The sequence below is a fragment of the Bos mutus genome, chromosome 2, assembly GCF_027580195.1.
Source record: "Bos mutus isolate GX-2022 chromosome 2, NWIPB_WYAK_1.1, whole genome shotgun sequence".
In the NCBI taxonomy this organism is placed as follows: Eukaryota; Metazoa; Chordata; class Mammalia; order Artiodactyla; family Bovidae; genus Bos; species Bos mutus.
The window spans coordinates 46,502,657-46,515,923 of record NC_091618.1 but is presented as its reverse complement, the minus strand read 5'-3'; the positions used below and the strand labels follow the sequence as shown (position 1 = coordinate 46,515,923).

The window sequence follows — 13,267 nt, the reverse complement described above, 5'->3', positions numbered from 1 at the left end:
TGTTTCCATGAAGTGATGGGACCAGATGCCATGATCTTTGCTTTTTGAATGTTGAGTTTTAAGCCAGCTTTTTCCCTTTCCTCTTTCACTTTCATCAAGAGGCTCTTTAGTTCCTCTTTACTTTCTGTCCTAAAGGTGGTGTCATCTACATATCTGAGGTTATTGATATTTCTCCCAGCAATCTTGATTCCAGCTTGTGCTTCATCCAGCCTGGCATTTCTCATGATGTAGTCTGCATATAAGTCAAATAAGAAAGGTACAGTATACAGTCTTAACATACTTCTTTCCCAATTTGGAACCAGTCCATTGTTCCATGTCCAATTTTAACTGTTGCTTCTTGATCTGCATACATATTTCCAAGGCAGGTGAGGTGGTGTGGTATTCCCATCTTTTGAAGAAATTTCCAGTTTGTTGTGATCCACACAGTTTCAAGAAGTAAATGTTTTTCTGGAATTCTCTTGCTTTTTTGATGATCCAAAAGAAGTTGGCAATTTGATCTCTGGTTTCTCTGCCTTTTCCAAATCCAGCTTGAACATCTAGAAGTTTTTGGTTCATGTACTGTTGCAGCCTAGCTTGGAGAATTTTGAGCATTACTTTGCTAGCATGTGAGATGAGTGCAATTGTGTGGTAGTTTAAACATTCTTTGACATTGCCTTTCTTTGGAATTGGGATGAATACTGACCTTTTCCAGTCCTGTGGCCACTGCTGAGTTTTCCAGATTTGCTGGCATATTGAGTGCAGCACTTTCACGCATCATCTTTTAGGATTTGAAACAGCTTAGTTGGAGTTCCATTACCTCTACTAGCTTTGTTCATAGCAATGCTTCTAAAGGCCCACTTGACTTTGCATTCCAGGATGTCTGGTTCTAGGTGAGTGATCACACCATCATGGTTATCTGGGTCATTAAGATCTTTTTTGTATAGTTCTTCTGTATATTCTTGCCACCTCTTCTTAATATCTTCTGCTTCTTTTAGGTCCATACTGTTTCTGTCCTTAATTGTGCCCGTCTTTGCATGAAATGTTCCCTTGGTAACTCTAATTTTCTTGAAGAGATCTCTGCTGCTGCTAAGTCGCTTCAGTCGTGTCTGACTCTGTGCGACCCCATAGACAGCAGCCCACCAGGCTCCTCTGTCCACGGAATTCTCCAGGCAAGAATACTGGAGTGGGTTGCCATTTCCTTCTCCCTGAAGAGATCTCTAGTCTTTCCCATTCTGTTATTTTCCTCTATTCCTTTGCATTGATCACTTAAGAAGACTTTCTTATCTCTCCTTGCTATTCTTTGGAAGTCTGAATTCAGATGGATATATCTTTCCTTTTCTCCTTTGCCTTTAGCTTCTCTTTTTCTCAGCTATATGTAAGGCCTCCTCAGACAACCACTTTGCCTTTGCATTTCTTTTTCTTGGGGATAGTTTTGATCACCGTCTCCTGTACAATGTTATGAACCTCCGTCTGCAGTTCTTCAGGCATTCTATCGGATCTAATCCCTTGAATCTATTTGTCCCTTCCACTGTATAATCATAAGGGATTTGATTTAGGTTACACCTGAATGGTCTAGTGGTCTTTGCTACTTTCTTCAATTTAAGTCTGAATTTTGCAATAAGGAGTTCATGATCTGAGTCCTCAGTGGACATTAATATGTTCATAATTAGGGAACATTATATAAATACCTAATAGAAAGTTACAACAGTATTCATATTAATATTGGTTTTAAGTAGACCACAATGTAGCAAAATAGAAGGGAAAAAGAAATGCTTAAAGTTTTTCCCCTCTTGCTGAATTTCTGATTTTTATCTCACAAATAAAATGAACATGACCAAAGGCTTTTTAAATTTAGAGTTAAAACCTTTCCAGCTGTTGGCATACTTTGCTTTTTTTGTAGCCTCTAACTCACAGTGGGTTCCCACAAACCAGCAGCATCAGCCCACCTGAAACCTACCGATCAGCCCCGTGACAGGGAGTCAGCTAGTGCCATTCCACACCTGAGGAACAGTCTACACCCGCTGAGCAGCTTGGCTTCACACCCGACAGACCTGTGGTGCTTTAGTATGCAAACAGCTTCCCGCTGTCCTAAGTCCTAGGTTTATATAGTCCTGGTTTGTATAGATTGATGTACTTTATAAGGAACAGATGGGCCACTCGGTATTTCTCAAAATGTGATCCTCAGAGTCTGCAACAGAAGATCTGTAGAGTTTATTGGAAATGAGGATCCCTGGCCCACCCAGGCCCAGACTAGCTCCATCATAACTTTGCTAGGCTGGGACTGGATTCCCCATTTTTTTTTTTAATTATTTATTATAATTGGAGGCTAATTACTTTACAATATTGTGGTGGTTTTTGCCATACATTGACATGAATCAGCCACTTCTGTACATGTGTCCCCCATCCCAAACCCCCTCCCACTCCCCTCCCCATCCCATCCCTCTGGGTTGTCCCAGTGCATCGGCTTTGAGTGCCGTTTCATGCATCAAACCTGGACTGGTCATCTATTTCACATATGGTAATATACATATTTCAGTGCTATTCTCTTAAATCATCCCACCCTCGCCTTCTTCCACAGAGTCCAAAAGTCTGTTCTTTGTATCTTTTTTGCTGTCTCACATATACGGTTGTCATTACCACCTTTCTAAATTCCATGTATATATGTTAATATACTGCATTGGTGTTTCTCTTTCTGACTTACTTCACTCTGTATAATAGGCTCCAGTTTCACCCACCTCATTAGAACTGATTCAAATGTATTCTTTTTAATGGCTGAGTAATACTCCATTGTGTATATGTACCACAGCTTTCTTATCCACTCGTCTGCTGATGGACATCTAGGTTGCTTCCATGTCCTGGCTATTATAAACAGTGCTGCGATGAACATTGGGGTACACGTGTCTCTTTCAATTCTGGTTTCCTTGGTGTGTATGCCCAGGAGTGGGATTGCTGGGTTATATGGCAGTTCTATTTCCAGTTTTTTAAGGAATCTCCACACTGTTCTCCATAGTGGCTGTACTAATTTGCATTCCCACCAACAGTGTAAGAGGGTTCTCTTTTCTCCACACCCTCTCCAGCATTTATTGTTTGTAGACTTTTGTATAGCAGCCATTCTGACCGGCGTGAGATGGTATCTCATTGTGGTTTTGATTTGCATTTCTCTGATAATGAGTGATGTTGCACATTTTTTCATGTGTTTGTTAGCCATCTGTATGTCTTCTTTGGAGAAATGTATGTTTAGTTCCTTGGCCCATTTGGAATTAAGCTGCATGAGCTGTTTGTACATCTTTGAGATTAATTCTTTGTCAGTTGCTTCATTTGCTATTATTTTCTCCCGTCCTGAAGGTTGTCTTTTCACCTTGCTTATAGTTTACTTCATAGTACAAAAGCACTTTTAACCTGAAATTCACTGCAAGCGGGTAAGGCTTAGGAACCACAAGCCCCACCTCCCATTCCCTTTTCTTCCCTTCCTCCCAGCTCATTCCTGCCTCTTCATTGCTTAAGCAGAGGCAAAAAGGGAGAGGTCATGATCAGGAAAATCTTGCATTTTTTCCATTGGAAAAGGAAAGAAAACCACAAGTGGGTTAAACTGCAACTCTTGGAATTTGATCTTTTCCTTAGGGACAAGCATTTGGAAATATTCAAATTTAGTGTTTAAATTTGTTTATCTTATTCTGTAATTTTACATTTCAATAAAATGCAAACTCTACTTCAATTTTTAACCTCCAGGAAAATACTCCTTTTAAACAAGACCTTCCTTTTCCTAAGAACACAGTCATTTGTAAACAGGACACAGCATGGCTTTAATTTTAAAATATTTAATTTAATAAAAATATTTCTTCCAGCCCACCTTGTTTAACACTGATCTACTCTCCATAGTAATTTATAAAAAAGGAAATAATGAAGTGCAGAAATTATAATAAATACAATGTCATGGTTCTATTTATTCTAGTTCATGTTCCTTTAATGTTAGCTTCTTTATTTTTTTTAATTGCTTTTAACTGCTTTTTTTTAATTGGAGGACAATTGCTGTACAATGTTGTGTTGATTTCCGCCGTACAACAAGGTGGATCAGCCATAAGTGTACATACATTCCCCTCCCTCTTGAGCCTCTCTTCCACCCCCACCCCATCCCACCCCTCCAGGTTGTCACAGAATACCAGGTTGGGTGTTCTGTGTTATACAACAACTTCCCTTTAGATACCTACTTTACATACAGTAATGTCTGTTTCAATGCTACTCTCTCAATTCATTGAACCTAGAGTAGTCTGTTATACAGAGTGAAGTAAGTCTGAAAGAGAAAAACAAATATCATATGTTCACCCATATATATGGAATCTAGAAAAATGGTACTGATAAACCTCTTTGCAGGGCAGGAATAGAGAGGCAGACACAGAGAACAGACTTGTGGACCTGAGAGGGGGAGAAGGTGGGACAAGTTAAGAGAGTAGCTTCTTTTACAAGTAATTCAACAGACATTTTACTGAAAATCCATGTACCAGGCACCATGAATAAGACAGAATACAGGAAGGTCAGGCCCCAGTGTACTTACAAGCTAGTGAGAGTGAAGCAAGAGCAAAACCAGAACAGAGAGTATACAGGGAAAATGCCCTCTGATCCCACCTTGATAGGGTAACTTGTTCAAGATGCTGTGAACCTGGATGAGGCAGTTCCTAAGTCCACCCAGGATGGACTTGGATGGTTGGAGGACCCAAAAGTCTCCAAAGAGGCAGTTGTTCTTTGACTGGACTTGGAGGATGAATAGGCATTTGCCAGGTGGACAAGCTGAGTGGTGAACAATGAAGAGAGTAAACTGCTTTACAAAGACTTGGAGGTCCTGGGAATTCCTGGTGGTCCAGTGGTTAGGACTTGGTGCTTTCACTCTCCTGACCTGGGTTCAATTCCTGGTTGGGAAACTAAGATCCCAAAGCCTCATGAGCATGGCCAAAAAAATATACATACACACAAAAACCATCAAGACTTGGAGATCTGAATGAATCTGGTGGATTTGGCACATTATCCAGAATTTGAGAAGTGTCAGGTCCCTGGAGGGTGGGGTCTCTAGTGAGAAGAGCTGGGAATGAGACCAGGCTACCTCTGGATGGCAGGCTCCAGATCCTGGGGACCATTCATAAAGCCACCACAGTGCCTTCAAGAGTGGCTTACTATAGTGCAGAGCTCCATTTTCAGTCACATTGAAACACTTATTCAACCAATATCACATACTTACGAACTGGAATTTTTGCTGGTAGATTGAAGGAGCATTTGTCCAAGGCATGGGATTCTATACCATAGAAGAGCTGAAATACTCTCCAGAAGGCGTGCTTTACTCTCGAGGTCCAGATGACTACAAAATCCCCACCGTCACTGAAATACCTGAAGAGTTCAATGTCACTTTGGTGCGTTCCCAAAATCCCATCGCCATCTACTCGTCCAAGGTAAGAACCCAAGACCTCTATGTGAGTTTGTTAGGGCTGCCTTAACAAAACACTACAGACTGGGTTGCTTAAACAATGGAGATACATTTTCTCACGGTTCTGGACGTTGGGGTCCAAGATGAAGATGTAATTTGTTTTGAAGCCTCTATTTGGCTGGCAGATATACACCTTCTCCCCGTGCCTTTATATGATCATGGGTTTATCATATACTAAATGTGTCTCTGTGTCATAACATTTTTTTTCTTAAAAGGACACCAGTCATACTGGATTGGGGTCTACCCCAAAAACCTCATTCCTTAATTATCTTAAACATAATTATCTTAGATTTAATTATCTTAAACTTAATTATCTCTCTAAAGACCTTATCTCCAAATATGGTCACAGTCTGAGGTAGTCAGGGTTAAGACTTCAGCATCTGAATTTGAGGAGGCACAATTCATCCCATAACAACCTACTCTGTCAATAAATAGTAAAATAGGGACTTCCCTGGTGGGCCAGTGGCTAAGACTCTGTGCTCCCAATGCAGGGGGCCAGGGTTTGACCCCTGGTCAGGGAACCAGATCCCCGATGCAGCAACTGGGAGGATTCACATGCTACAACTAAAGATCCAGTGGACCATGACTAAGGTCCAGCCCAGCCAAATAAATAAAAATAATTTTTTTAGAAAAAGAAATATAAGCAGTCCCGTGAATTCACTTAACCCTTGCAATTGCAAATCCCAAAAGAAGGGAAAAAAGCAAACATTCACTGACTTCAGAAGCCCAAGTAGAGTCTTCACTCTCGGGCTGTTGTTCAGTTGCTCTCAGGAGAGATTATGAAATGAGTTTGAATCAGACAAGAAGGGCCAAGGAGTAAGCAGACATCTTGGGTCATTAGGCTAAGTGCCACCATGAGATTAAACTGAAGTAGACATATTTCACTGGCCCTGGACCTTCTTTTCTGCAACCTTCCCATGCCCTCCAGACTCAAGTCTTTCTTATCTACACTGCCTCTCCCCACACTCTCCCCAAGTCAGGATAAACTTTCACACATGCTTCTCACTGACAGTTTACTCTGAGGTGTTAATGCCACAAATACAGGAGGTGTTGACCCCAGGCTCCATAGAGCCAAAGAGCTCTCACTGGCTCATAAAGACTTAGGGCAAGGTCCTCAAACACGTGTGGAAAACACACAACTTCTCCAATGGAAGTTCTGTTCTCTGACCACATCTGGCCAGACAGATGGCAACTTTAACCTCAGGCTTTCAGAGAATTCGCTTTCTTTATTAGGAGTAGGTCAGGTTGGGAGGAAGGTGAGACTTCCTGTCCAAATGATCTCTACCTCCACTTCGCCAGACATTGACCAGGGACATTGCCAAAGACCATCCTGGCACAGGGCACAGCCCAGACCCTCAGGACCTAGCCACCTCTCTGCCCGGTCTACTGCCTGCTCTCCCTGCCTCCCCTCTCCTCAGAGGAAAACCCTCCTTCTGCCAGCTCCTCCTCTCCCTCTCTCCCCTACATTTGCTTCAGAGAGAACACCACAGACTGGGATAGCCTTTATCTGCTTGGGCCCTTGGACCTATCTCTCCACTAAGGCCCTGGACACAGACCAAGGACCAGAACACGCTGAAGAAAGAAAGAGGAAAAATTAGTAAAAAGAAGCATTGCTGAATTATTCAGCATGTAATGCCACCACATTGTTCATTCAAAAGCACCCAACACACAGTCAAGGAAGTTAACACATACAAAGACTTCCACAGTCCACCCTCCAGGGGCAACCATCTCACTGTCTTTCAAGCTCAACTACAAATATTATTGTTGTTTTGTTGTGGTCTTGAGTTCAGTGAAAATACTCTGGAGCTGCAGTTGGAGTATCCTAGAGGGCCCTGAGGGCTTCTGTCTCCAGAACTTTACCTGGGTGGGGGGAGGTGCGGTGGGGGGGCAGGGAGAGACAGATTTTAGCTGTCCACTGTCCTGATGCCCCTGGGACATTTTCAGGAGCCACTCTGAGGAGGACCCCACACACACAAATCAGCAGGCGGGGGAGTGATGGCGGGAGTGGGGAGGGTGGGAAGCAGGGGGTAGGGTGGGAATTTGATTCTGGTAATTCTGATGCAATACATTCAGAGGGCTGTAAAGTCAGGAGGAGTGAGTGTGTATGTGTGTGTGTGTGTACATAAATTAGTCCTAAAAGAACCATGCAATTCTGATAGCCTTTTACCCTCCTTCTCAGGGGTTAGGTGAGGCTGGAATGTTCCTGGGATCCTCCGTGTTGTTCGCCATATATGATGCCGTGGCTGCTGCCCGCAGAGAGAGGGGGCTGACCAAGACTTTCACCCTGAGTAGCCCAGCAACCCCTGAGTTGATTAGAATGACTTGTGTGGATCAGTTCACTGACATGGTAAGGCTGGTGAGGAGAGCTCCCTGTTAGAATCACCCCTTATGTGAACTTTCAGGTTCTTGGTATGGATCTGACAACCATGTAAAAATTACAGGGCAAGTTCATCTTTTCCATTGAAAATTCTCATTCTGGCTTCACTTACTACTTCTTATATGCTTCAAACTGCAAATACAGCGGCAAAGTGAGCGACCCTCTTCAAATGATGGTTTAAAGTTTCAGATCCCAAATAAAAGCACACAACTGACCCGGTGCTCATATCAAATGGACATGCTAGGTTACTTTAAACATTTTGTAAGATGAAATTGACGTGCTATTTTCATTACCTTAATAACTAAATTAGATTAAATAGACATCAGATCTGGTCAATTATTCTGAAAATATCTGTTAAGCAAACTAATAAAAATAATTTAAATGAAACTATCAAGTCACGGGGCTTCCCAGGTGGCACTAGTGGTGAAGAGCCTGCCTGCCAGTGCAAGAGACTCAAGAGGCATGGCTTCAGTCCCTGGGTTGGGAAGATCCCCTGGAGGAGGGCATGGCAACACGCCAGTATTCTTGCCTGGAGAATCCCATGGACAGAGACTAGCAAGTTACAGTCCATAGGGTCGCAGAGAGTCAGACACGACTGAAGTGACTTAGCATGCATGCACATCAAGTCACTGGGCACACTTTGATATGCCCTGTAATCACACACTAATAGATAATAGGTCCATTTTCCAGCTGCTAAAAATACATCTACAACTATCATCAGAGACTGTTTCTATACTGAACTGCTTACTGCAGCCCTAAATGAGTCTCTGGTGTAAAAAAAATTCATCTCCTCAAGATGGAGGAGATACATGCATACTTACAGCTGATTCATGTTGCTATATAGCAAAAACCAACACAACATTGTAAAGCAATTATCCTCCAATTAAAACCTTTTTAAGAATTAGATTGCACTTTATGCCTTTGAAATTACAGGGCTTCTAAATAAGATGCATCTTATCCCAAACATAAGAAGTATATGAGAATAAGGAAATTTAAAACTCAAGGATTGAAAGAAATATGAAAATTATCTAATTTTGATAAGAATAAAATGGATATTGACTTTTCTTTTTTAAAAAAAATTTGTCTTCTGAATTACAACTTATTTCATATAACAACATTTTATTAATAATTTTTTCTTTTGATCTTCTTTAGATTCCCAGAGATGATCCATCAACATTTACACCTTGGTCCATCCATGTGTCTTAATCCTCAGAAAACGTCTTTTCCTCAAAAATTGCAAGAATACATGTTTGACCTTAAATTTTTCAAACCCAAGCAAAATGTAGGTTGGCCCCCAAATTTTCGAGGGTAATTTTAGCATCTTTTCATTATTCTCTGTGGTTTAGACCACTGTATGATTATGTTTTAGGATTCACATTTTCACAAAAATGTATAAGGAAGTTTAGAGTCAAAAATTCTTCTTTTCATTTGTATTATCATGAATATCGACAGCATGAGAATTTTCAACAGTGGTGGAGTTTTCATTACCCAACAACTCAATAGAGACTTCTCGTACTTTGTTCTACACAAGTTTGCTCACCCCCAAAATCATTCACCCCCAAAACTCTTGGGATTCCCCAAAGCCAATGGTGTGCTGGTAGTAGCCAGTTCCTCTCGAAAAATCAATGATTTGTTTTATTTGCCAATTTCCACTTTGTAAATACCCCACGTCAGCCAACTCCAAACCACAGACAAGAGGTCTCTGAAGGCAGAGTTGGAAGAGATGCTTGAAACCTGCTCATGATCTCCAACTTGAAAGCCCAGCACAATCCTTGGTTTCTGCCATTCCTCCCATGCAGCCCATGTAGATGAGGCTCAGAGAGGCAAACTATCCAGAGCCTCCAGCGGGTCCTTGTCTGCCATGAGCCATGATCATGGCACCATGTCTTCCTTACCTGGGAAACAGCACAGAGGAAAACGGCTCTCTCAGATCACCCTGGTGTCCCTTCTTTTGGCTTAGTGTCTAAAAGGTGAAATCAGAGCCCCCTTCCTTTTGCCATCAAAGGGCCACAAAATCCTCAGGGTTCTCTTTCAGTTATTTCTTAGCTATTTTACATTGCATTTTCCTGAGGAAATGTAGTCTTATGCCAGAGAAGATGTTCAGTCTCCTGTGAAGTTTGAAAACACGAATAAACTAAATCATTTGTTGGGATCTGTGTGCTAGGTATTAAAGCTCTGCATTTGCGTAGAGAATGGACATGGAGGGAAGGAGAGGGTGGGATGAACTGAGACATAGCATTGACCTATATACAATATCATGTGTAAAATGGCTAGCTAGTGGGAGGCTGCTGTATAGCACACAGAGCTCAACTCAATGCTCTGTGGTGACCTGGAGGGATGGGATGGGGGTGCTGGGAGGGAGGCTCAAGAGGGACAGGATATACGTATACACATAGCTGATTCACCTTGCTGTACAACAGAAACCAACACAACATTGTAAAGCAATTATATTCCAATTAAAAAAAAAGCTCTGCATTTATTAATAGTAATTTTGTGGTGGAAGAATAAGTTTGTAGCAACTCTTTGTGTGTGTGTAAAACTAGACTGGAAGAAGAGAAGGTTGGCAAATAGAAAGGAAAGGCTCACCAGTCAGCCTCTTATTCTGTGAGAAGTAGGGGTGTGTGTGTATGTGTGTGTACATGTGTTTTTAACTGTCTTTTAATTCACCTGCTAAGTCACTTCAGTCGTGTCTGACTCTGTGTGACCCCATAGACAGCAGCCCACTAGGCTCCTCTGTCCCTGGGATTCTCCAGGCAAGAACACTGGAGTGGGTTGCCATTTCCTTCTCCAATGCATGAAAGTGAAAAGTGAAAGTGAAGTCGCTCAGTCGTGTCTGACTCTTCTCGACCCCATGGACCGTAGCCTACCAGGCTCCTCCGTCCATGGGATTTTCCAGGCAAGAGTACTGGAGTGGGGTGCCATTGCCTTCTCCATTAATTCACCTAGTAATCTAAATTACCTGGAACCCAGCCCACAAAAACTCTTTGTCCCAGGCAAAACAGTAAAAATAAGGTAGCTGATATATTTTTCTAGCAGTAAAATAGGAAAGACACATTCATCACAAACATAATTTTAAGAGTGTTATACTTCCTAGACTGTGTGAACAAGACTTCTGATAACAGAAACTGGACTTTTACAAAATAAATCTGATCACTTCAGTAGTATTTAGTTAAGTAGAAGAACTAGAGTTGGGGAGGAAGAATTTATAAAAATAGTACAGTTTAATGGATAGCAAGTTTCAAATATAAGATTGCTATATTGATGCCTTTAAAATTTGACAGTTTATATTATAAACAATCTATATTACTAATTTAGATAAATATCTGTTATTGTGTGTCTAATTTTAGATGTTATTACAGTGATAGTTGTATGAGAAATGTAAAATACAAGCTTTCAGCCAGAGGACTCAGTAAACAGTCAAGCATACTCTGAGTGATAGAGTACATGATCATTATTAATTCTGGGCAAAGCTGCTAGTGCTTGTCACTCATAGAAACTTACCTTTACTACTGCTTAACTGTAAGCTCAGTAAAAGTTTGTCAGAACAGAAATAATATTATGTGGCAGGTACTATGCTTGCTGCCTTTTTCCTTTCAACTTAAAAGACACACAAGGCCCAACTGTCTTACTTCTCCTGGACCGAAAGTTTATGATAGAACAGTTTTGTGCAACCTTACAAAATACTAGAGAAATGGAGTTGAGTGAATAGTGGCTGGGAGGGATTTGATTTCATTTCAGTATCTTGACCCTGCAGCACCGGGCATGATCTTGGCTTTTAGAAATGGGGGAGGTCAAAAAGAGGGAGAGAGTAAATGCTTGGATATAAGAATGCTTGGATATCCACATTGTTTCTTTCAAGGGAAAATCTTTAACTCCTCCTCGCTTTATACTTTTTATGGTGTAAATTAGCCATATTCTTAACACTATCAGAGCCAGGGGATCACAAGTTGACTCTTCTGAAAGAAAGTGCTGAGACAGAGTTTAGGGAGCACGATGTTTCCTAGGGCTCAATACTTTGGCCAACTGATGTGAAGAGCTGACTTATTAGAAAAGACCCTGACACTGGGAAAGATTGAAGGCTGGAGGAGAAGAGGACGAAAGAAGATGAGATGGTTGTATGGCATCACCGACTTGATGGACATGAGTTTGAGCAAGCTCTGGGAGATGGTGAAGGACAGGGAGGCCTGGCGTGCTGCAGTCCATGGGGTCACGAAGAGTCAGACATGACTGAACAACTGAACAACAGGCTGGGAAGGAAAGGCTGAGGAAGCAGAACTGGGCAGAGGGAGAAGTCTAACTGATACAGGTCCCTCTAAGCATCAGGACCCTAGCAGGGAGCCCTGGACCGAGCACTGACCCATGGAGCAGTCCTGCTCAGGCTGAAATGGACAGGCCTGTGTATCTCCTAGTGACTGGTTCACTGACTACAGGCCTGCCCTGGAAAAGCTTAACCTTGAACAAAGAAACTCCTCTGCTCTAAGAGAGACCCTGAGGGCACTGACAGCTGGAGACCACACTCCAACAACACTCCCTACAGCCGGGTGGCAGGTCCTTCCAGGAAGGGGAACTGAGAATCTCACCTCCAGTCTACCACACACATCTCCCAAAGTGATCCTCCCTGATTCATGAGTTTATTAACATGCAAATTCTACATAGGTATAAGTTGTAACTCACAGTTATACATTGGATTAATTACCTTTATAAAAAGAATAATTCTGATGCTTTTGAAATGTGGTGTTGGAGAAGACTCTTGAGAGTCCCTTGGACTGCAAGGAGATCCAACCAGTCCATCCTAAAGGAAATCAGTCCTGAATAGTCATTGGAAGGACTGATGCTGAAGCTGAAACTCCAATACTTTGGGTACCTAATACGAAGAACCAACTCATTGGAAAAGACCCTGATGCTGGGAAGATTGAAGATGGGAGGAGAAGGGGACAACAGAGGATGAGATGGTTGGATGGCATCACCAACACGATGGATATGAGTTTGACTAGGCTCCAGGAGTTGGAGATGGCCAGGGAAGCCTGGCGTGCTGCAGTTCATGGGGTCACAAAGAGTCAGACAAGACTGAGCGACTGAACTGAACCGAATTCTACCTTCAAAGAAATACACAATTTATGTATATATAACATTTCAATATTTTAAGTCAGTACTTGCCCCAGAAATTTCATATCATTTGTTTGCTATATGCTTTCCTTACTTATTCAGTTGAATTTGATTAAATTCGGTTATTATCACACTGTACCAGATGATGTTATTAATTACAAATAAAACCTCAGGGAAAAAATATGAGGTTTTAAAACTCATTGTTGTTGTGTAGCCACTAAGTCTTGTCTGCTTCTATTGCCACCCCATTGTAGCCTGCCAGGCTCCTCTGTCCATGGGATTTTCCAAGCAAGAATACTGGAGTGAGTTGCCATTTCCTCCTCCAAGGGATC

At 41.9% G+C, this 13,267-nt stretch overlaps 1 protein-coding gene across 1 annotated transcript in view; it reads left to right on the top strand.

Annotated features, from left to right (window-relative positions):
- LOC102281032 (aldehyde oxidase 4-like) overlaps window positions 1–9,946 on the top strand; it is a 71,366-nt gene extending 61,420 nt beyond the window's left edge. The window contains 3 exon segments of the mRNA XM_070360536.1: window positions 5,232–5,417; window positions 7,632–7,799; window positions 8,982–9,946. Coding sequence (XP_070216637.1) covers window positions 5,232–5,417; window positions 7,632–7,799; window positions 8,982–9,035 — 408 coding nt within the window. The 3' untranslated portion in view covers window positions 9,036–9,946.
- Window positions 9,947–13,267: the final 3,321 nt, after the last annotated feature.